We start from the raw sequence: 25,997 nt of genomic DNA, 5'->3' as shown, positions 1-25,997 counted from the left end.
CTTTATACTTTTTGTTGCTGTTTTGTGGGTCTAAAATGTTTTGATTTTGTTCCTGCCCTAATCATTATTTGTCTGTTGCCTTCCTATGCCTTTCACTGTCCCTTTTTTTGCTATACAGTTAAATGTTGCCAAGTATCTTTTATCATATCTGCTGACAAAGTTCCATTCTATATACCTCTTAATTCAAGCATCGGGCGGTTTTTCCAGGACTCTGGCATCATCTCTCTCCTTGTCCGGAAAACAAACTGACTGTTGATGAACTTTCGGACATTAGAAATGGTTAAGGTGACCTCTGGATGAACTGTATTGAAATACTGATCAAGGCGTATTCCCATAATCTGAATACCAGGGACAATCTTCTGAATGCTCACACCAGCTTGCTTAATTCTCAGCTGAAGATTTAAACATAAGAAAATTGGAAGGCAGACAAATATCAATGCAACAGAAATTCCGAGCTAATTACATTTCTACCCATTCACTAAGAAAGTGTTTTTAGGCTTCAGCAGCCTTTGTTTGATTGCAAATCTTTTAATGACTACTTTTAAGACTTAATGCTCCAAACCTGCATTACATCTCACTTAATAAACCACAAACCAATGCATATTCTTTCCTTAAAACATAGCTGAAAACCATAGGTAAAAAAGATAGCTTCTTCATACTTATGGTACAAAAAATGTTAGATTTAATTTGCTCAACTGAAAATTAATATTCTACAGCCTGTGTAAATTTTGTACACCAACAACTCACAATAAAAAAATGTAGGCAAACAGGTAACTGTATATTTATTTTTGCAATAACTTTAACAATCTTTATATAATGTAAGCAAATTCTGTCTGAGAAGCCTCAGGAGCAATAAAAGGTGGGAGCCACTTTTGGACAGTCTTATTGAAAGGTTGAACTAGCTCACCTGCACCACCAGGTAATCATCACAGTTGTTCATAGAGATCAATCTGTATGCTATTTTGAGAAAACTTCTTTAAAAATAACTACTGTATCTACTTCATATCCAGTTTTTATCAAAAAATGTAACAAAAAAGGAATTCTGTTATTTTTTTTATTGTTTTTTTTTTAGCAATTTTATTTTGTGAATTAAAAAAAAAATTAATGATGGATTTTTGTAAAGTTTGTGGAGGGGGTAAAGCTTGGTCCAGAACACTGCAGGACAGCAAACAAGCCAAGGAAACCACAGATTCATGCATTGTTATGACTAAAATCTGTTTTGGTACTCACGTTCTAACCTTGTAAGCAACTTTTTATGTGTTTAATGTTTAATTAAAATGTTTCATTGTGCTACACTTCAGTGTTTCCTTATTATTTTTGGATCTCCCGAGTGGTAAAGAGGAGTGGCTAGGGACTTGGGGACCTTAGCCACCAGAGAGATCGTAGGATTCCCATTTTTCTATTTGGGCCACATTATATGAACATTAAAGAAGCCATGAGGACTAGCCACCTCCTGCAGGACCCATTACTCTTCTTCCTCCTTGGACAGGGTGATGGGTCACCTGTCGGGCTTCTACCCATGGTTACTATAATTTTGGTTTTTATGTTTCTGTGCCTTTCAGTACAACAGCAGAACTTAGTCTATTAAAGGGACACTATAGTCACCAGAACAACTACAGCTCAATGCACTTGTTGTGGTGAGTATAATCATTGCCTTCATGCATTTTCATGCAAACACTGACTTTTCAGAGAATAGGCAATGCTTACATTGGCTCCTAAGGACACCTCCAAGTGGTCACTCCTCAGATGGTCGCTGGAGTTGCTTCCTGGGGCAGAGCTGCACAGTAGGCAACACTGCCGTTCAGATGCTGAACTTTCCTCATAGAGATGCATCGATTCATCCTGCCTCCTTTCTGAATTTCAGCCAATCCAAGGAAAGCATTTAGTTGGCTAAAAAGTGGAAATTCAGGTGATGTCACCAAGGAGGTGGATCAGGGGTGGGACCAGCTCGGCAGACCAGCGCAGTGCTGGAAATAAGGTAAGTTTTTAACATTTTCTAAGGGGAATAAGGGGGGGGCAAGCCACCTAAATGGTGGATTAAACACTATAGGATCAGGAATACATGTTTGTGTTTCTGACCCTATAGTGTTCCTTTCAGGCACTGAAAGGTTAAAGTTATTATGACAATTTATTGTTCCATGCATGTTTTACATTTTCACACTGGTAATCACTTTGTGGTGATCATTATAGATTGTTGTTGAATTTTCTAGTGGTAGGCTAGGCTGTTTTATAATATAGTGACATAATTGTAAACATCCTTGTAATTTATTGTAGCTTGCTAATAACTACTGGCATTGTTAATAACTTATGGAAGATAACTGCAGATGCGGTTGAAATTGAGCCCTAAGTTTGTCAAAATGTTCAAACTATAGGTGTACTTTCCATAATATTGCTATATACATAATGGCATATTGCGACCTGTTACATTTGTCATATATCAATAAAAACATATTTTAAAAAGCAAGTCTAAATGGAAGATACGGAAAATAAAAAGGAAAGGAAAGCAAGAAAAATTAGACAGCTCAGAATCTAGAAAATTAATTGATATATGATGAAAATAAAAAATGCAACATGCACAGATGATGTATGACACCTGGCACCATAGTTAAATTAAAAGTACCAGTTAGACTTGAAAAATGTAACTACAAACAAATGCATCAGAACTAAAAGATGGCATTAACATGACAGGGAGAGGCATCCAAAAGAATGAATCAGAAACAGAAACATCAATAGAAGAGACATCACTCTAAAAATAAAATGTAACCTTTAGAAAACAAAATAAAATTGGTACTAAAACTTATCAACACAGAGTGAATGAGAAAATAAAACTTTGGAGTTTCAGGAAAATTAGATGAAATCAAACCTGATAAATTCAAAAAGTCACATAAAGCTGCATCAATGAAAAAAAATCACTGAATTCCTATAGCTAAAAAGATTAGTTAGAACATGTTTAGAGATGTATAGACACAAACACGTTATTGAGACAAGACAAAAAAAAATAACATGACAGATGAGAAATGCCAGAGCTTATTCTCACAAAGAAAAATATTTCAAAAAGTCACTATGTTGTCAAATAATAGGCTTAAATACAGACGGGTATTTCCACCAAAATAATTAAGGTTCATTGCATTCATCTACTGTATCAAATCAAAGAACAGACGTCACTGTTGAATAGGTCCCTATGGCCACTTCTAACAATAGGTACATCAAGAAAACTAATTACAAATCTTCCCTTGAGGAAAATAGAGAAAGGAAAGGAGAGAGAACGAGTAGATCACAGATACCACAAGCATGTTTTGCCTTTCTATAAAAATTACTTTCATAGGTACATTCTGACATGGATATAAAGCATAGCGTTCATATTAAAAGATATTGCTAACATTTTGTGGCACCTTCTTATATGGCCGCCTGAGAGCAGATTACTAGAAGTAAGGAGAATGGGTCTTTTTTGTTGTCATAGTAATGTAGCCATTTTTAGTTATCAGCCTACATACATGGTCCGTGGGTTCAACATGTCACACATCAAGTAATTATTCTGTATGTATACATGCACTGAACAGAATTATAAATGCAACACTTTTGTTTTTGCCCCCATTTTTCATGAGCTGAACTCAAAAATCTAAGATTTTTTCTATGTACACAAAAGGCCTATTACTCTCAAATATTGTTCACAAATCTGTCTAAATCTGTGTTGGTGAGCACTTCTCCTTTGCCGAGATAATCCATCCACCTCACAGGTGTGGCATATGAAGATGCTGATAAAACAGCATGATCATTGCACAGGTGTTTCTTAGGCTGGCCACAATAAAAGACCACTCTAAAATATGCAGTTTTATCACACAGCCCAATGCCACAGATGTCACAAGTTTTGAGGGAGCATGCAATAGGCATGATGACTGCAGGAATATCCACCAGAGCTGTTGCCCGTGAAGTGAATGTTAATTTCTCTACCATAAGCGTTTCAGAGAATTTGGCAGTACATCCAACCGCCCCTCACAACTGCAGCCCAAGTGTAACCACAGCAGCCCAGGACCTCCACATCCAGCATCGTTACCTCCAAGATCGTCTGAGACCAGCCACCTGGACAGCTGCTGCAACAATCGATTTGCATAACCAAAGAATTTCTGAACAAACTGTCAGAAACCATCTCAGGGAAGGTCATCTGCATGCTCGTCGTCCTCATCGGGGTCTTAACCTGACTGCAGTTCGTCGTCATAAACGACCTGAGTGGGCAAATACTCACATTCAATGGCATCTGGCACTTTGAAGAGGTGTTTTCTTCACGGATGAATCCCGTTTTTTACTGTACAGGACAGATGGCAGACAGCGTGTATTGCGTTGTGTGGGTGAGCGGTTTGCTGATGTCAACGTTGTGGATCAAGTGGCCCATGGTGGCAGTGGGGTTATTGTATGGGCAGGCGTATGTTATGGACAAAGAACACAGGTGCATTTTTTTACATGTGCCGACGGCTCACTCGACAAACATGATATTCTTACACAACTTAACCTCCATTTCAAAGCATTCTGGAGGAAGCTGGAGCGTAAGCTGAATCAAACCCCACCAGCCTGGCCTCCTGCTCCCTCGAAGCGACCGCAACCCAGCGACCCACCTCAAACAGCTCGACGAGGCATCGCCCAGCACCAAAGACCATCCGAGCAGGGCACCAACGCAAACATGTCTGCCCAACTCGTCGATGCTGCATCACAAAGCATTCCGGCAGCGGCTTACCCCGTGTACCCAGATCACTCGGGCAAAAGGGCCACGCATCACAGCGTCACCCACCGGCATGGAGAAGGCCTAAGGGACTCGCCCCAGCCCGTGAACTAAGCCGTGGACCCCAGTCAGAACACACATCGCTGCGCTCACGCCGGAGAACGAATGAAGCAGAGCCCCACATGGAAAAGCAGGGTACAGCCAATCGGCACCAACCACACCTGTGGGATCTCCGCATCACCCCAAGTCCCCGACACACCGACAACCAACAGAACTCTATATGGACTCCCTAAGCCTCAACTCGCATCCACGCCCTGGGCTAGCACACAGCAAGGGCATCGGCTGAAAGTGGCAGAACAACCCTCCGCAGCTCTGTTATCCACGCTGCAAGTCCCCTAACACCAGAGGACACAGACCCGCAATTGCCGAACTTACCTAGCCACTCCCTGTTATCGTTATTGCTCCACAGTTAAGCCTATTTCATCATACCTACAAGTCCCTCCAAACCATGCATGCGGGACCCTACTCGGCGGGGCAACAAGGACAGCAACAGAGACTTACTTGACAGGAAAGTGGGGCACCTCAGAGAGGCATTGGCTAACCTCAGTACTGAGCACGGGAACTGAGTAACAACTGTTTAATTTTACTTTACTAGCATGTTTCCTTTATTTTGATCTCATAGAGAGACTTTAGCCTGATTTACCTGGGGAGCCTCCCTCGGGGAATTTCTATCGAATACAGTGCCTAAACTAATCAATAGTCTAAGCCTAACTAGAAATATCTAAGTCACGTTTGCAACCAGCCTTGATTTTATTACCGTATATACTCGAGTATAAGCCGACCCGAATATAAGCCGAGGCCCCTAATTTTACCCCCAAAAACTGGGAAAACTTATTGACTCGAGTATAAGACTAGGGTGGGAAATGCAGCAGCTACTGGTAAATTTCTAAATAAAATTAGATCCTAAAAAAATTATATTAATTGAATATTTATTTACAATGTGTGTATATAATGAATGCAGTGTGTGCGTATGAATGCAGTGTGTGCGTATGAGTGCAGTGCGTGTATGAATGCAGTGTGTGAGAGCAGTGTGTGAGTGCAGTGTGTGTGTGTGTGTATGAGTGAATTGAATATTTATTTCCAGTGTGTGTATATAATGAATGCAGTGTGTGTGTGTATGAGTGCAGTGTGTGTGTGAGTGTAGTGTGTGAGTGCAGTGTGTGTGAGTGCAGTGTGTATGAGTGCAGTGTGTGTGAGTGCAGTGTGTGTGAGTGCAGTGTGTGTATATGAATGAAGTGTGTATGAGTGCAGTGTGTGTATATGAGTGCAGTGTGTATGAGTGCAGTGTGTATGAGTGCAGTGTGTGTATGAGTGCAGTGTGTGTATGAGTGCAGTGTGTGTATGAGTGCAGTGTGTGTATGAGTGCAGTGTGTGTATATGAATGAAGTGTGAGTGTGTGTGATGCAGTGTGTGTGATGCAGTGTGTGTTTGTGTATGTGTTGGTGGGGGTGGGCATTTATATTATATATTATTAATTATTTTTATTTTATTTTTTATATTATTATTTTTTTTGTATTATTATTTATTATTTAATTATTATTATTATTATTATTTTTTTAATTATATATTTTTTTCGTCCCCCCTCCCTGCTTGATACATGGCAGGGAGGGGGGCTCCTTCCCTGGTGGTCCAGTGTCATTGGCAGTTCAGTGGGGGGGAGAGGGGGACTGGCAGAGCTGTACTTACCTTTCCTGCAGCTCCTGTCAGCTCTCTCCTCCTCCGCGCGGTCTGTGCAGCTCCCTCTGTCAGCTCCCAGTGTAAGTCTCGCGAGAGCCGCGGCTCTCGCGAGACTTACACTGGGAGCTGACCGAGGTGCTGAACGGACGGCGCGGAGGAGGAGAGAGCTGACAGGAGCTGCAGGAAAGGTAAGTACAGCTCTGCCAGCCCCCCTCTCCCCCCAGTCTGTATTATGGCAATGCAAATTGCCATAATACAGACTATGACTCGAGTATAAGCCGAGTTGGGGTTTTTCAGCACAAAAAATGTGCTGAAAAACTCGGCTTATACTCGAGTATATACGGTATATCAAAAGTGCATAGTATTTCCAAAATTGTGATATTGTTTTCTGTAGATGTAGCTCTCATAACTGGTAGCTGTTGATGTGGCACTATAACTATCGCAATGCACTTTGCTAATCCTGCGACTATTTCATTTATTGAGCGCGATGTAGTGGTTGTACACAGCGCACATACATGCATATTAAATAGCCTGCCGTTAGAGTTTTACCTACACAATGCAAGCCACCTCTTGATCTTTGGTTACGTACTGCGCTGACCCACCTATTAGATGTTATGCATTCCAGTATAGAACAACATGCTATTCTTAGCAATGATTCTCGTTAACTTTACATATAAGTGTTTCTGGAAGTACAATAAGCGTTCCTAGCATGTTATCCTATTTCATAACAAAAATGTGCAACTGTATATCGCCATGACCTTCTATGCATTATTCCACCTGTGCCTGCTGTCGTGGCACCACAAGAATGTTTGTTAATCCTATTTGCACCAAAAAGAAAGAATTATAAAAAAATAAAAAATAAAAATGCAATTTAAAACAGTGTTTCCCAACCCAGTCCTCAAGGCACACCTACCAGTCCAGGATTTAAGGATTACCCAGTTTTGTCTAAGGTGTTTTTAGAAAAAAAAGAAAAAACACCTTAGACAAAACTGGGTAATCCTTAAATCCTGGACTGGTAGGTGTGCCTTGAGGACTGGGTTGGGAAACACTGATTTAAAATAATAACTACATTAAAAAAAACTATGGATTGCAAAAAAAAAATGTCACTAAGCCTAAGCAATCATAAAAAAACAAGTATCTAGAACATACATAAATAAAAGAAAGACTACAATAAATAGTATAGACCACTCACAAACTAGACATGGCTTAACAAATGCCACAGTATTGCCCAATATATAAATGACAGAGCATCCTATTCTGGCATCTGTAAAAAACATTTGTAAACTTACCACCCCCAGTCCTCCTTAGGGATATTGTTATCAAAGATCTAAAATTTGCAACTGCAAAAACTGACAAAACTGAATAATTATTATTTAATATAGGGAGGTGGAGTTTACAAGGAAAAAAGATAAATTCACAGAACATATAATTCATGCGTATATAATTCACAGGATATCTGAATATAAAAGTGAACATGTCATATAAAGGTAATATACATATTATTATTATACATTTTATTTTTCAGATTTACCCAGGTTTGATTGCTTGTAGTTTACAAAGAATGCAGTGATTCAGTGTATTAATACTATACAACAAATGTAAGTAATAAGACATCTTCTTACCTCTTCATCAAAAACAATATGAAAAGGGAGTCCATTGCAAAATGTTTTTACATCAACCCACAGATTATTTGGATAAACTGGCAGAAACCCTCGTAGCATTTTACCTAGAATAAAATGTAAAGGTCATTTTTAATCAGTAGGATATGCTAATATATTCTGCACACAATTCATAAAAATGTAATTATTCAATGAATTTGTAAATTTTGCCAGTAGTTCAGGTTTTTTTTTGCAATCACATATAATAGTAAAGCTATATTCTACATTATGGAACTGATAATAGCGCCTTAAGAAACACCAAGAAGCATTCCTTCTAAGGTGACATGTTCCGCATGCAAGCAATTTCAATACACTTTTTTGTGGTTCTGTGGTTCCTGCACAAAGAGCAGTGATTGATCCATGTTAACCTCTGTTGAGGTTGTGGATGCAGTGGTGCAGTGATTTGAAAGCATCCTAAGCCCTTGGACAAAATGATGTCTTTGCCCAGTGAATTTATAGATTAGCAGGCAATTTATTACCCAAAATCTGATTCGACTGCTACGTGCAGGGTGGCCAAACTGAAGTTCTGTTCAGGTGAGCATCACCCAGTAATTTGTGCTGCTGCCCCCTATGTCAGCTCAACATTAATGTAGAAGTTAAGAGTTCCAATGCAAATCTAGATTAGAAGATCCCACGTTGATGGCGTGAAATGGGCTCTGAAAGCCCCATGTTGCCAAGCGACCATGACAAGCGAACATATTTTATTGTTTCCATCGTGAATTTTATTAGTTCTTTTTCTTAGATTGCTTCGACTTAGTGTTATTGATATTGTCCAATGAGAATAGGAACTGCAATTTATTCAAGCATTTATTTACAAATTACACTGGGATTTAACTTGTGCTCTAGTAAGTTCTTGAGGTCTACAAAACAATTAAACCTTAGCAATAAATGCACATACAAAAGGGTAGATATTGTGTTCTTGGACTTAAGATATTTTATGGAAAAATTTAAGAAAATAACTGCTTGGCCAGCTTCCTTTATTATTATCCATGAAATAAAAATGAAAGGTATAGATAATATATAGATAACAGATATACACGACCTTCATGGTTTAAGACAATACCTTTTCCGAGTTGAACAATCCCTCGTATTGTTCCCCAGTGATTCTTCCTTTTTATAGGACAGACAGACACTTGATTTGCTCTGTCTCTAAATTTGTTCAAAGTCTTTTCAAAATTCTGTGGATGATTTGCAAGATGATAAATCAATAGGTTATCATACCAAAGAGCGATTTATGCTATAAAAATAAATAAATCACTGTAATTACTTCATTGTAACCTATTTACAAATAGTTGTGCAATTCTACATTTTCGGAACATACGCATGCCATTTCATTAGGTGTATGTGTATACTGCTAATTAATCAAACATCTAATTAGACAACCATATTGCAGCAACTTAGTGCATTTAAGCATGTAGACATGGTCAAGACGTTCAGCTTTTTCAAACATCATAATTCTGTAACTTGCCTTAAAGTAGCAGTCTCTTGGACTACTTAATTTCCATTCTCTCTTACACTATATCCCAGCCATTTACAAGATTCGACTCTCATTTACAACTACCTATATTCTGTATTCTATTTTCTCTACCTCTCCATCTATCTATCTATATCCATCTAACGTTTGGCTTCTTTAGCAGTCTCTGTTCATTGTGGGCTAGTCCTGCAGACTTAAAGATCTGATGAAGATTGCCGCAAAAAGGCAACATACGAGGATCTTCATTGAGATAACAGTGCTTTTACTCAGCTAAGCTATAGCTATAGAGGTGAGTGCCATTTCTTTAATCACAATCCTGCATACTACATTAAAATAAATAAATGATGGAAAAATGAAATATATATTGCTAAATATATCCTTCATTTATTTTCCATTCATCGAAGCCTGGCCTCAGTGTCAAATAGATTTCTGTCTTATGCCATTTGATATATAATGGTTCAATATATGAAAGGCAAAGCTATAATAAGTGTTACTATTACATAGCTATCACATTACAAAACAAATATTGCATTAGCTGTCATGTCAAGAACGAGCAATGCAAATAAACATAAAAGGAACCCAGGTGCAAAATAAAGCTTAATTATCCATCCTAGAATGATTTGTTGGGCTACACTGCACATCATTTATTCAGCATCAATACTGCAATCCAGGAGGAGAACATATGTGAGTCCAGATTGGATCTGAAAAGAATGTTTGAGGAGCATTGCAGTGAAACAAAGATAGTAGATTTTCTGCAAGAATTAAATGTATGTTTTTATAATTAACAATCAGATTTTATTTGTAAGTGATTTGCTTTCAAAAGATTGTAACAATGTCAATATAAACATAAATTAATGGAACAAAGTATTATATATATTCTCCATCTATGGTATGCAGGGTTCTAGTGAAAGTATAGAAAGATGACAAGGAGAAAGACTGTAGACACACATTTTTAAAGCATGTTTTTAGATCCCATAAAGCACAGTGAGTGACATCAAGTTTGCATTATTCTCCATAATGCACAAAACCAGTCTTGGTCACGGTTAGTTGGTGCTACATTCCATCCTCAATATACACATCCATCCTCAAGAACCCACTCAGTCTACAGAAAGTGGACAAGTGCGACCTGGAAAGGTATGTATAGTATCTAATAATAATAATACAGTACAAATACAGTACAAACGTATTCCCAATTCTGCTCCTATCAAATCCTGACCAAACCTGAATGGGAAACCACTGCTGTAAGTTTTTAAATAGGACCATCCACAAAGGTTGCTGTTTGAGTTTTATTGTAGCAGTACCTGTTTCTTAATTTGTTGAGAAGACGGTGTTGGCTTGGGTTTGGGTGGAATTGCTGATCTCTGGGTGACCAGAAACACGATGTGCTCTTTCTTCCCAGTTCTTTCTTCCTCATCTGATTGACTAATGATTTTCATTGAAATTTCAGTTTTGAAAAAATCCATTGCCACTGCACCCATGATGCCTAAATGCAATTTTCAATATAAAATTAGTGTAAACAATTTTTTTTTTCATAAAATGGCAACGCAGTGCTGTAATATCAAAGAACATGCTTATTATGTCAAAATGGCGCTAATTACAACATTTTGGGTCTGTGCATCAAACTATACATACGTTTACGTTACAAGAATAGCACCGAACACAAATATATATATATACAGTGAGGGGGGAAAGTATTTGATCCCCTGCTGATTTTAAACGTTTGTCCACTGACAACGAAATGATCAGTCTATAATTTTAATGGTAGGTGTATTTTAACAGTGAGAGACAGAATAACAAATTCTGCCGCATGTCAAAAAAGTTATAAATTGATTTGCATGTCAATGAGTGAAAGAAGTATTTGAACCCTTTGACTTAGCACTTATTTATTTTATTTATTAAGCACCAATAGATTCCGCAGCGCTGTACAATTAGTGGAGAACGTACAATATACACAGACAAATACAGGAGGTAAGTAAGCTGATAAGTAGCCATTGAAGCTCTTTTATACAAAGTGCTTAGCTAGATAGCCCGTGAGCTTACAATCTAAAGGATACCGTGGGGATTTGAGACAAAAGGTAGTCAGGGAAATTTGGAGGTGATGGCCACAAGAGTTAACAGAGAGAAGCAGCTATTGGTAAAATATTAAGCGAATGAAGAGGTAATTGAGTGAGATATTTTGAGATATTTTGTGTGTGGGTAAGTGTGCAGCCTATTGTATAAGGGTTTGCACCGTAAAGCACAAACACACGCTGTGTATATATATATATCTATATATATATATACACACATACACACACACATACACACACATATACTGCTGTGTGTAGGTGCTGTGTGTGTGTGGGGGCGCTGTGTGTGTGTATAGGCTCTGTGTGTGTGTGTGTGTGTGTGTGTGAAGGTGCTGTGTGTGTAGGCGCTGTGTGTGTGTGAAGGCGCTGTGTGTGAAGGCGCTGTGTGTGTGTGCAGGCACTGTGTGTGTGTGTGAAGGCGCTGTGTGTGTGTGCAGGCACTGTGTGTGTGTGCGAGGGCGGTGTATGTGAGGGCGGTGTGTGTGTGTAAGGGCGATGTGTGTGTAAGGGTGCTATGTGTGTGTGAAGGCACTGTGTGTATGTGCAGGCGCTGTGTGTGTGTGCAGGCGCTGTGTGTGTAAGGATGCTGTATGTGTGTGTAAGGGTGATGTATGTGTGTGGGTGATGTTAGTGTGTGTGTATGTGTGTGTATGTGTAAGGGTGCTGTGTGTAAGGGTGCTGTTAGTGTGTGTGTAAGGGTGCTGTGTGTGTAAGGGTGATGTATGTGTGTGGGTGATGTTAGTGTGTGTGTGTGTGTGTGTGTGTGTGTGTATGTGTGTATGTGTGTGTATGTGTAAGTGTGCTGTGTGTGTAAGGGTGCTGTTAGTGCGTGTGTAAGGATGCTATGTGTGTAAGGGTGATGTATGTGTGTGAGTGCTGTTAGTGTGTGGGTGCTGTTAGTGTGTATTGTGTGGGGGTGGAGGGGGGTGTTTAGTTAATATCTCCCCTCCCTTCTTACCTTATGTAGGGAGGGGGGACCGTGCTGCTGCCATCCCTGGTGGTCCAGTGGAGAGTGAACTCTAGCCCCGCAGCCTGCATAGAAATGATATTGGAAGCCAAAGGAGCTAATGAGTTTACCAAGGGCTACTGGCTCCTGACTCCAATTTGACAACAGATGACTATTAAGACCAATGGAGAACCTGCCTGAAGAGTAAAAGAAATGTGTATGTCCCATTTAAGTGACATAAAAGCTGCATAAGTCCCGAGTCTACTTTTAAACGGCTCATCAAAGTGTGAGTGATTCCATCTCAGAATTTCCCATTTTGTTGTATACAATATACAGATTGCACTATGTTTTGTTTTGTGTTTATATTTTCTGTATAGGGAATTCAATATTGAATCTACTTACTGTATATAAGGAGGAGATACCTATAATTTACTATACGCCAGGTAAACTACCTCCTTGGTGTGTGTGTGTGCTTTTACCTTTTTGTTTGTTGTACTGTATCTTCTTTAAGTATATATAGTGGTGATATACTTGGGTATAGCAGCACCGTTCACTTACTTTATCCTCTAGCGCCACTTCTATATTTTTTCTTGTTATTAACCCCTTAAGGACACATGACATGTGTGACATGTCATGATTCCCTTTTATTCCAGAAGTTTGGTCCTTAAGGGGTTAAACTACAGGTATAATTGGAAAAAAATCAATAGTAACACATGATAATATAGTAGCAATGTAAGAATAAATGAGGTTAAGTATCTTCCAAGCTTCAGTCAATACCTTGGCGTTGTGGGAGATACTAGAGGATGTTAAATTCAGAGCATGATAATCGCTGTTCCTATGAGTAAGTATGAGTGTGAGATGAGGCCTTGGCGTTGTGGTACTTGGTGGCAAAACCCTTGTTGGCAATCACAGATGTCAGACGTTTCTTGTAGTTTTCCACCAGATTTGCACACATCTCAGGAGGGATTTTGTCACACTCCTCTTTGCAGATCTTGTTGCCTAGCTGCTCTTTGACTCCAACATCTCCTTCACCCCTCATGCCAGTCTATCACCAAATTTGGCCGCTTCCATCTCAAAAACATTGAGCACATCCGTCCCTACTTAACTCCAGATGCGGCTAAGGTGCTGGTCCATGCCACTGTCCTCTCTTACCTTGACTACTGCAATCCGCTTCTCACTGGTCTTACTTGCTCCCAACTTGCCCCATTGCAATCTCTAATAACTGCGGCGGCGAGGCTCATCTTCCTGTCTCGCACCTCCCACATCTCACCCCTCTGTCAGTCCCTGCATTGGCTTCCCGTAAGATATAGGGCTCAATATAAAATTCTGGTTCTTGATTTCAAATCTCTACATAATGCTACTCCCACCTTTCTATCCTCCCTAATACACAAGTATGTCCAGTCTAGGCCCCTACGCTCCGCTGGGGACCTGCATCTATCCTCTGTTCGTACTCCCCCCTCTGATGCTCGTATCCAAGACTTCTCTAGGGCTGCACCGTTCCTGTGGAACTCCCTTCCCTTTTCCGTTAGATGCTCACCCTGACTCCACTCCTCCAAAAAATCATTAAAAACTCACTTTTTCACAAAAGCATATCAATTAAACTGTTACTGGCTCCAAAAAAAAACGCACTAAGTTTTCATTGAATACTATTCTACCAATCTACTTCCCTAATACTTCCCTTACCTTTTGTGTCATTACTCCCTCTAGCATGTAAGCTTATTGAGCAGGGCCCTCAACCCCTCCGTTTCTGTGTGTCAAACTTGTCTGGTTACAATTACATGTTAGTCCACCCATTGTAAAGAGCTATGGAATTTGTTGGCGCTATATAAATATATAAATATAATAATAATAATATAATAATAATAATAATAATAATAATAATAATGTAGGTCTACAATCTTGTCCCTGAAATCCTTGGACAGCTCTTTGGTCTTGGCCATGGTGGAGAGTTTGGAATCTGATTGATTGCTTCTGTGGACAGGTGTCTTTTATACAGGTAACAAGCTGAGATTAGGAGCACTCCCTTTAAGAGAACTCACTATATATATATAGGGGCGTAGACGTAGGGGCCTAGACTGGACATACTTGTGTATTAGGGATGATAGAAAGGTGGGAGTAGCATTATGTAGAGATTTGAAATCAAGAACCAGAATTTTATATTGAGCCCTATATCTTACGGGAAGCCAATGCAAGGACTGACAGAGGGGTGAGATGTGGGAGGTGCGAGACAGGAAGATGAGCCTCGCCGCCGCAGTTATTAGAGACTGCAATGGGGCATGTATATATATATATATTTATTGGAAGTTCATTTGGCCTGAATTTGTGGGATGAGTTATGATCCTATATAAACCCTACCCTCCTACTTACCTTTGTTGTGCAAGCTGTTTGTTGTCTCCACAGTTACCTGCAATTCCGGGTCGTCGTTCCCGCCAAGTCCTGTCTCAAGCTGTCTCCAGCAAGCAATCCGTCGCCAGCAGCTCCTGCCTCCGTCTTCCGTGCCTGTCCACCGGCTTCTTCCCGACTCCGCCACTTGCTACCCAGCTTCCGGTCACGAGACCGGCACGTCCACGTAAGCATAAACGTGGGAAATGGCATTCGGCTATTTCCCACGTTCAGGCCTAAAAACGTGGGGATAGGCTCCCTTTATTACTTACCCATTCGTGCTTTTACACCATTCGTGTACTTCTGCGTTCGTGCGCCTAACAGCCAACCGCAGAGTACACACTCTCGTTTATTTTGGTATAAGCTAACTACCGACCGCACTAAACGAACTTACATTCGACTATTTCATCAGTTCGTTCGTTTGTTCGTTGATCCGACCACAGGTACAATTGGCTTTCGTTTAAAAAATCTGTTTTGTATGCTCCATTTAGCCGAACGCAGGAGTTCTTTCTCGTTACAGTTCTCCTGTTCATTTGTTTACCGAACACAAGAGGCTATAGTGTTTAAATTCACTAATCTACTGTTATAGTATAGTTATGCTTTCACGTATCTAAGCACTCGCATCATTTATCCTATATGTATTTATGTGTTTTTATTATATGGCTCTTAAAGTCACCACTGGTTAAATAATATGTGTTTCTAAATTTCCGCTATGGTCACATAATTATGGGACACCTATCTTTTACAGGGTAAATCTTCTTAAAGGCACAGTTTGTCCACTTTCTCTTATAAGTTAAGTTATAAAGTACACCTCCAGGCATTATCATACCCTGCTGGGACTTAGTCTATTGTACTTTCCCTTATGTATTAGTCTTCTTCGCAACTAAGGTCTCCGCTCATAGGTTAAGCCTTACGGTCCTTTTTCACCAGGCTCATTACAGACCATTAGCACGATTTAAAAAAACCTCTGTTCCTTAAAAGTCCTTATATACTGGTTCCTTACACTTAGTCTGCATATGTTTTTTTAGGTTTTTTACTGTATCAGGTAAGAAGAGGTTCCTAGTATCCCGCATTTCTGTAACAGGTAAGAAGGTTTACCATTTTACATTTTCCCTTGAGGACACATTCAGCCTAGACGGTCTCATACAGCCCCCCACCTCCCAAAGTGGGTTCTAAACTTCAAAACGTACCTGGTCTAAGATTCCTCACAAATGTCAACAACAATCTCATTATCATAATCCACCATATTACTACCATATTTAACGGTACATGTTTTTGTCATTCAGTTCTACATATTATTACTTAGACCTGCGTCATTACCGCAGCTCGCCAAGTCCTACGCCATCAACAACATACAGGCTACCTGGTTCCCTGCATTACAGTATCAGGTATTGGTAATCTTACTCACTACGTTTACGTTTCTTCTTAAGGCCTCACTTCGCCTTCGTTTTATTCAAAAATATTCACATTTGTGGGAACCCAGGGGCTTGTCTCTAATTTATGGACCTACGTTCAGGTCCCTCAGCTTACCCAAGTTCTTACGTTACAGTATGTCTGAGACACACCTACCCATACGTTCAACATTTTTACACTCATTATACTAGTGGCACGCCTCAGGCCCACTAGCATCTTTTTTCCCTAAGGTTTCCCGGACCGTGCCTGTTTCCTGCAGAAGCAAGACTATATTGCAATCTTCCTGTGCATTGCCCAAAGAAAGAGGACAAACACTCAAGGTTAAGTATCTACATACGTTATATCACACCATTCTAAGAGACAAGCCCCAGCAGGCTAGAGAACTGGCATTGAGGGTTAGGCGCTGGCCTTAGCTATCCTAAGTAACAAAACGGTCCCGCGAGGTCTACACCCCCACCTCATACACGGAGGTTCAGCCCCACGACCAAATCATAGTTAGCTACCTCGCTCGCCCTTCTTTAGGGCTACAGTTAGGGCTTCCCAAGTCACGCCCACACGTTTTGAATCTCTTACGGTCACCGAGAGGCTGACACCCTGCCACCACGTTCAAGTGGCCACAAAATCCCCTCAGCCCAAATCATAGGTAGAGCCTTGGCACTAGCAGGGCCAAACCTGTCACTTGGTTCTAGAAAATGTTTTTGCTTCGGTACTAGCTAGCAGGCGAGTTCTCCAAAGGTCTCATCCACACCTCTAAGACACATTACTTATCCAAATCATTATTTCTTTCTCAGAATGTCATGAGAATCCATCCCAATAATCGGTCTTCTGTTGGACGAAACACCCAGCACGCCAGTCAGGCCTGGGTCTCCAAAGGAATTCCTCACCCCGTCTACCTTCAGTTACCTGTGATACTGGTACATTCCAAAAATGTCAGCAGAGCTCAGTCACAGGGGTATCCCATCCCCAGCCACTACCAGTAAGTACACAGACTCACGATGGCTCAGGCCAACGTCCCCAGGCCCAGCTCTAGTTCACAAGGGCCATCAGCTTACTCCTCAGATTCAAATCAGGAGACCCTGGTCGCAATCCCGGCCAGCCTCCAAACTATCAGCAGGCTGATAAGTGGAATCGGCTATAGCCACACCAGGTGTCTCATTAAGCCCGGCAGGCCCTCACCTGGCGATCTCGGTCATACAGTCTTACTTACCCCTCATTTCCCTCCCCGTTCCCCACCATCCACTATCACTACTCCATACGTCTCACCGGCCCACTCTGATCCAATCACACGGCCCTTATCGCCATTCCCACAGGTACACTCATATGCCCCAACCTATTATCTACATCCATTGACCCTCTTACGGTGGACCACCTACTGTCCACAGCAGTCATACGCTGGTTTGACGATCGCCTCTTTTCGGGTCCTCACACTTCTCATCTTGGCGTACCATTCCCATCGAGGTAGCCATTCACAATACCCTTTTATACGTCTGATCATAGTCCCCTTCCGCACCGCACTCTACTTCCATTCCTAGCATCAAAACTCCTCATTCCCGTTAAGGAGTTCTCACTGCACTACGCAAATCGACCATGCCATACAAGCTATCACTTCAGCAAGTAGTAAGGCTTGGTTGAGCAAGTCCGACTTATCCAACGCCTTTAACCCCTTAAGGACACATGTCATGTATGACATGTCATGATCCCCTTTTATTCCAGAAGTTTGGTCCTTAAGGGGTTAATCTACTACCTATCCACCCTTCACAATGGCACCTTGTCTATGTTTGACTCTAGGAGCAGCCCTAAGTATTCAACATCTTCGCACAAACCCTCTGCTGGCCGCTCCTAAAAATATTCAGGTGATCCACTATCTGGATGAATTTTTTGTTGATTAAGCAGGTTCACAAACACCTAACAGTGTTCACACCACCACAGCCTCCTTTTCACAACACTCGGGGTCCCTCTGTCACCAGGCAACCTCGGGTTAGAGATGCCTGGCCCACTGTGACGGATGCCTTGATGGCCTTTAGAGATACTTCTACTTTGTCAGAGATCTGCTCCAACATGGCGGCCACCCTCACATGCGGTCATCTTTGGACCGGCAAGGCAGTTAAATGCTGCTCTGACAACTCCGCAGCCTGCGATTTCTTTAGCAAGGGCGGTCATACTCGCCGCCACTGTGGCTGATTCGCAGGCTGATTTGGCAGGTGGCAACCCCTAAGTTCTTTCTAGTCTACATTTTTATTCCTGGTGCCCACTACACAACTGCTGACACTTTGCACGCTCTCAATTTAAGGTTTTCTTTCAGGCACTCCCTACAGTCCACTACATACCATCCAAGATACCACCATTCCATGAGCTAATCTTGGACTAAGCACACAATTTCACCACATACAGGTGTGCACGCTTCACGCAGTTTCACAACTACTCTATCACTCACGCCAGGGCCTTGTATATTGTACATATCACAATTAGAGTTTGCTTGAATCAAGACTTTTGCAGTTACAATATGTTGGTTTTTTTTTGCCTCTTTCTCCAAACCTACAAATCAAGCATCTTACTTAAACCTCCTATGCTGTCACACCACTTTATGTCTCCAAGGTCAACCACACACTAATAGTCCTAATCCACTACTCCACGTCTAAACCTTCCATTAAGGTGGAGATACATCATGGCTTCCTTCACTGGTCTTTCTGTCACAAAGTGCTGCATCAGCAGTTTCAAGCTCTTACACCCCAGTCTACATCACTAAGTGATGGGGCCACGGCTAATCCTCAGCGCAGTTACATATATACCTCAATCAGAGTAAAAGCTCCTCACAAGCTTTCAGTACCCATGCTGTATTTAACTTGCATAAAGTGTGTTTTCTTTGAATCCTCTTTTTGCCCTCTTTTACAGGCCTACTCGTACGTTGGTTTCGGCACAATTCAACCAACTTTGCTTCTCCTTCTACATTCCATTACGTATTAGATAAATTCCGAGCACAAGTTGGAAGGCCATTTGGCCTGAATTTGTGGGAGGAGTTATGATCCTATATAAACCCTGCCCCCCTACTTACCTTTGTCGTGCAAGCTGTTTGTCCCCACCCACCTACACCCATCTATATTAACAATTCACCTTTGTGGGCCCTCTTTTACAGGCCTACTCGTACGTTGGTTTCGGCACACCTCAACCAACTTTGCTTCTCCTTCTACATTCCATTACGTATTAGATAAATTCTGAGCACAAATATATATGCATTGACTTTCTGACCCCTCTGGGTGGTATTTTATTTTCAATCCTCATTCTCGGGTCTTCTACCAGAGGCCTGGGAGTCTGAGAGTTCTGCACAGTGTCTTAGCTGTTCCTAGAACTGTACTCTTCTGGACAGCGATCTCAAATAGAATCTGCTGAAACCTTTCCCCCAGCTTGGGAGTCACAGTCCTGAGTGTTCTTAACACAACTGGTACTACTACTGCGTTCACATTTCACATCCATTCTTTCTCCAATTTTAGTACTTGGTATTTGTCCATCTTCTCATGTTCCTTCTTCCTGATGTTATAGTCACTGGGTATTGCAACATCCACCACCACTGCAGTCGTCTGTTCCTTGTCAACCACCATAATGTCAGGTTTGTTGGCCACTAGTTGACTGTCTATCTGGATCTGAAAGTCCCACAGGATCTAAGCCCTGTCCTTCTCAACTACACTTTGTGGTATCTCTCATTAGGACTTAGGCAGGTCCAGCTTCAGGCTTCAATAGTACAAAGAATGGGTAATGTAGGATAGTACTGCTTTTAAATTTGGAAATTATTCTCTTTTTTTTTTCTCTCTGCTGGATCTACAGAACCAATGTAGAGATTGGTCAAGGAAAGTAAAGTAGGAACAGTTAACAAACTAAGTGAACCTGACAGCATTTAGGATAGATGCATCTTTGCAGGGGAAAACCAGTCAGTATAGTATTACAGCAATCAAGCATCAGCATTATGAAGGAGGGATGAAGATTCTCAGTGGCATATTTTTGTGAAATAAGGTTATGTTTTCAAACTGAAAGTGACAGGATTGTGTTATAGATTTGATGTGCACAATAAAGGAGAGCGATGAATTCAAGGTGACCTCTGAAAAGTAAGATTCACGCTTTAGTTTAGATGTTAATTGTAAAATAAACTCTACAATATACTGTAAATTATATAATAATGGGAATGTAAAAGAACATACAAAAATTACCGCAATTCAACTATACCTCTAATTAAAGCAATAAATATTCAGTAGAGAATTTGCTTGTAATTTTATTATAGGTACAATTTGCCTATACTATATTATTCAATAACATTGCAGCATGCAGAGATTAAATTCAATAATTTAATGGCTTATTTTTTATTATTATAATTTTTTATGAAATTGGAGGAATAAAGTACTTGATTAACCTTAATAACAAAGCAATAATACAGTCATTCCAAACCTCACCAGCATACTAATTAAAATTATTGATGAATATCTGTATACAGTGATTTAAATGGATATTGTGGCAAATATAAATATATATCTCAAAAATATGAGAGTAACACGAACCATGAGATTCATGCCAGGCCAGCTCGGACATTGCCTGTATTAACAAGATTTGTGTCATATGCTAGGGAACCCAGGGCAATCTGAAGACAAACAGCAACAAAGTGGAAACCACATTCAAATAGACATATAGTTGAAATACAACCTGAGGAATATATCCAAAATTGGAATATTCTATATAAGAATATAATAAAATCTGGAATGATAAAAAGTGTATATCATAGCGTAACACAGTTAAGATATAATAGTGAATTATGGAGTAAGTAATGCACTCACAAACAAAAGTGTAAATCAGGCCTCTCACCCCCCTGGGGTATATGCAGTATTGGACTTGATAGTAGATCCAAGCATAGAAGTGTCTTCAAAGAAATGGATAAAAAGAGCCATACATGGTGAAGTATGTATAAAAATATCAAAAAGGAATTTCCAAAACGCTTCCTGGCGAATTAATTCTTGGAGTTTGTCTCCTCCTCTACATCCTAATGTAATATGTTCTATACCAAAGGCTTGTAGGTGTTCCCACTGAAAAAGAGGACAAGTACTACAATGTTTTGAAACACTGTGATCAAGTTTACTTTTTTTGATGTTATTAAAGTGCTCCAAAAATCTGGTGTGGAGTTTTCTAGTGGTGCGGCCTACATATTGGGCTCCACATCCACATTGAAGTAAATAAATCACAAAAGTAGTGGAACACTGAATATGTTTCTTAATTAAATATGTTTTTTTTAGTTTGAGTGCTTGTGAAGCTTGTTATTTTTCTTTTTTTGGTGTTTACACGTGGAACAATGTCCACAACAGTAAAAGCCCTTTAGAGGTTGAAGAAAAGAACTATTGGAAGTGGGTGCAGGATGTATGGGAAGGAGAGTAGGGGCCAATTTGTTTTTCAGATTGGCTGCTCGTTTGTAAATAATCGTAGGTCTGTTTGGAATGATTTCTCTGAGTACACTATCTCTCTGTAAAATGTACCAATACTTATTTAGAATTTTTTTTAATCCTTTTGGCTTTTGGCTTGTGGATTATATTGGGTTATAAAAGCAAACTGAAAATCGTTCTTCTGAACTTCAGAACCATTACCAACTCGTTTTTTATTTTTATTTTTCAAAAATTGTGATCTATCAATGTCTAATATATTTTGTATGTCAGAGTTAATTAGATCTCGATCATAACCTTTTTCCAAGTATCGTGTTTTAATTATTTGAGCTTGTTGTAAGAACGTTGTATCGTCTGAGCAATTTCTTATGAGACGAATTAATTGGCTTCTTGGTATATTTGAAAGCCAAGGAGGATGGTGAGCACTAGACAGATCTATGGCAGTATTACAATCTGTTGGTTTAAAGAATGTTTTAGTTTTAAGTTGGTTTTGTTCTATATAAATAGAAAGATCCAAGAAATCCAATGAGGTTGAGCTACTATTATAAGTAAATTTAAGATTATAATCATTAGAGTTTACAAATTCGAAAAATACTTCCAAACTTTCAATGGAACCCTCCCATACCAGCAGCACATCATCTATGTAACGTCGCCATAGGACCAAACTGCCCCCAGAATGAGCACCCAGCCGAATATGGCGCTGTTCCCAATGGGAAACGTACATATTGGCAAAACTGGGGGCAAATTTGGTACCCATGGCGACGCCACACTTCTGCAAGAAATATTGGCCACTGAACCAAAAAAAGTTCTTAGTTAGTACAAGACAAGTGGGCTACTGGAAAAAAACATTCCTGGACACAAAGCAAGAACGTAGACCTGCTTGAATACTACTACAACAGCAGACCCAATGAGAGTGCTACATGATACGTATGTGGGAGCTAAAGATGAATAAGAGACCATCATCTACCCTAACACCAAAACAGCTGGTTATACAATGTTTGCACATTGTCAGAAGGAAACTAGGGTCACAACTGGAATTGTACTGGAATGAGTACTGATATACGTTCTATTTATTTATATATTTTTTTATTTCGCCGCTGCTGGAACGCATCATGCATTCCAGGCGCCATTTTTGCGCATGCGCACCTTGCGTTTCGGTCTTTCTGGCGTTCGACCTTGGTTGGAACGCATGATGCGTTCCATTGGATGTGCGTCTCCCCTACTTCCGGGTGTTGCGACACACTGTGAGGTGCAAGCCTCACTTTCAATCCACTATTCTAGCGTGGACTTGGGCTAATGCTTATTTTTTAAATTCATTGCTGATCATTCTATTGCCATAACGGAGGTTGACTTTGGTCTCTTCTATGGGTGGGTAAGCTCCCTATATTTCCTTTAGGGGTTTATTATATATTACAAGTTTTCATATATGCCTCTGTTGCTAGATGAGGCTTCATGTTTATTATACAGACTTATGTTAATTTATACATAGACACTTGATGTGTTATCCCGTTTTTTGGAGTTCCAATTTTGGGAAGGATTTACAAACCTCTCATTTATTTTTCTGTTTATGTTTTGTTAATTGATTTCCTTGGCAACCATAAGTAACAGCTGTTTTTGGTTGGGAGGATCGCAATTTTGATGGGTGGCCACCCATTCTCTCAGGTGTTTTCCATTTTTTTGCTTAGGGGTATATAAGGGTGGTGTTCACTCCGTTAGTATAGGCTCCCTTGATAAAGGCATTCTGCCGAAACGTTGGGGGTGTATTGGTTGACTCTTGTCCTTCTTCTCACTAGGTCTGGTATGTTGTCTTTTTTTTGTGTTATTTATTATTTTTGGGGGGTTATTGAATTTGGCATCTCATATAGCTGTCTTGTATACTTATATATATTTTTTTATGCATTATGCAGTTTGCTTGTATGCAACTTTAGAACTTATAGATATCGCATTGTATTCTTCATTGGACATTTATTGTCTTTTTTATGCATTGATACTGTTTATGAGAGCCTATTAATTCGACCCATGTAATAAACATATTTTTCTATATAATTTTGTGGTTGTGCTCCTTGTTCAAGCAATAAATAAAAATCACAACTGGAATTAGACAGACAAGAGAAAACATCAACCATGTACCACAAGGAGGTAGAAATTCCCATACCCACATCAACACCTGTAGAGGATTGCCAACCTGAATCCCTGCCTCAAGATGGCACAACAAAAGATATAAGAAAAATGGATAAACAGAAAAAAGAGGCCGACCACTACATAAAATGTGTGGAGAGTCATTAAAGGGTTACTTGCAATCTAAGAGGGGAATAACCCTAATTAGAAACTTTTAGAAAAATGGAAGCAGAAGGGAAACACACTAAGTGTGAATCCCAATAGATCACCATAGATTTTAAATCACATATCAAGAATAAAACATAATACTTTATTAATAAAAAAATAAAAAAAACAGGCATATAATATAAACAAACAACAAATAGTGTCACAACGAAGTGAATATGTGAAAATGAACCATGTAGTTCACAAGCCAGTTTATATGGTTTTCAACTTCTTAGTGGGTGTTTTAGCTACAAGCTTGCAAAGGTAATGGTTCAATATACTAATCAAATGCAAAAGATACAATGTTGCTAAAAACAGGTACCACTTATTTCTATATAGAGACACAAATCCTATTCAGTATAAAAGGGGAGAAAGCTCTCTAGTATATTTGATTCGAAGTTAGAAGGTTGAATTATGTTAGAAGTGCTGACAAATGTCCTGTATTCTGGATACAAATGTTGGTTCAAGGGTTGTAGTAGTTGTTAGACCTTATACCTAATAAATAAAGTCTAATACCCTTTAATGATGCACTGTCCACAATTCCAATCTGCACCATCACAAAGACCAACAGGCAGTGGTGTATTCTGGTTTTGTGCTGCCCTAGGCATGACAAAACTCGGTTACCACCCCCCCCCCCCTTCCAAATTTCTCTTCCTGACAGACACACACCCTCCCTGATGCATACACCGACATACACTCACTGACAGATACACAGTCATTGTCATACACATTGTTTAACCAACACACTTTCACTGAAACATACACATTCACAGTTACACACACTCACATTCACCGACAGACACACACATTCACCGACAGACACACATACAGACTAAATGACAGACACACACTCACCGATAGAAATGCATACACACTCATTGACAGATGCAGACTCACTCAGTGTCAGAGACCCACACACACATGCTAACACTCTCACTAACAGACACACACTAACACTCTCACTGACACACTGTCAGGATTATAGTTGATCCAGCACGCAGAAAAGTATCACACCTAGGACTAAGAATAACGTCTAAACGGACCTTAGAATGGCCGGACTTAAGGTACTGGAGAATAGTCAAAATACTTGCTGAGGTCAGGGACACAGAACGAGACACATCGATGAGGAAAGCCAGAAATCAAGGATACCAGGACAGAGCATTGAAGAAAAAGAAAAAGGTAATTTGGGTTTAAATAACCTTCCTCAGGCTGTAATTGGCTGTTTCTGACCTCTGACCACAAAACATGCGTGCGCGTCTATGACATGACTTCGCACGGACGTTGGCGTCATCTTTAATGTAGGCAGAGGTAAGTCTCCTATTAAAACTGGAACCGCAGCGGCTGGCATCTTTATGAACGCCGTACATGCTGGGGACCGGGATAGAAGGAGGTCGGGAAGCGGTTTGCTGCGACCAAGGTAAGTATTTTCTGTCGGCGTAGCCGCTATGTTTCAGTGCGGCCACGCCAACAGAACTGCGGGGAGCCATGACAGTACCCCCCACTTGAAGACTACCCATGGGGTGGGCAGGACCAGGCTTGAGGGGAAATTTGTCATGGAAGGAACAGATTTTGTGGCCCACATGTATGTCTGAAGCAAAAACCCAAGAGCAATCGGCAGGCCCATAACCCTTCCAAACAACTAAATACTGCAGAGACTTCGTACTCCTCCTGTCCAGAAACAACCAAAGGAGGGGGAGGTTCAGAATGGGTGGTATACCTGTTACAGATAAGGGGTTTCAGTAGGGATACATGAAACGTGTTAGGTATACCCAGAGAGGCGGGGAGAGCCAGAGAATAAGACACAGGATTAAACCTGCAAACGATTCTAAAGGGCCCAATGTACCTGGGTGCAAACTTCATGCTAGGAACCT

General features: G+C 40.3%; 1 protein-coding gene across 1 annotated transcript in view; it reads right to left on the bottom strand.

Annotated features, from left to right (window-relative positions):
• Positions 1-25,997, bottom strand: part of LOC134586741 (guanylate cyclase soluble subunit beta-2-like) — an 88,425-nt gene that overhangs the window by 15,830 nt on the left and 46,598 nt on the right. The window contains exons 6-9 of the mRNA XM_063442507.1: positions 10,885-11,066; positions 9,173-9,287; positions 8,074-8,177; positions 176-392 (exon numbers count right to left, since the gene is read on the bottom strand). Of these exons, the coding sequence (XP_063298577.1) occupies positions 176-392; positions 8,074-8,177; positions 9,173-9,287; positions 10,885-11,066 (618 nt within the window). The remainder of the gene's footprint in view (positions 1-175; positions 393-8,073; positions 8,178-9,172; positions 9,288-10,884; positions 11,067-25,997) is intronic.

This window comes from Pelobates fuscus, chromosome 2 (genome assembly GCF_036172605.1).
Source record: "Pelobates fuscus isolate aPelFus1 chromosome 2, aPelFus1.pri, whole genome shotgun sequence".
NCBI lineage: Eukaryota > Metazoa > Chordata > Amphibia > Anura > Pelobatidae > Pelobates > Pelobates fuscus.
The sequence above is the reverse complement of the archived record's forward strand: the minus strand, read 5'-3'. Positions and strand labels throughout refer to the sequence as shown.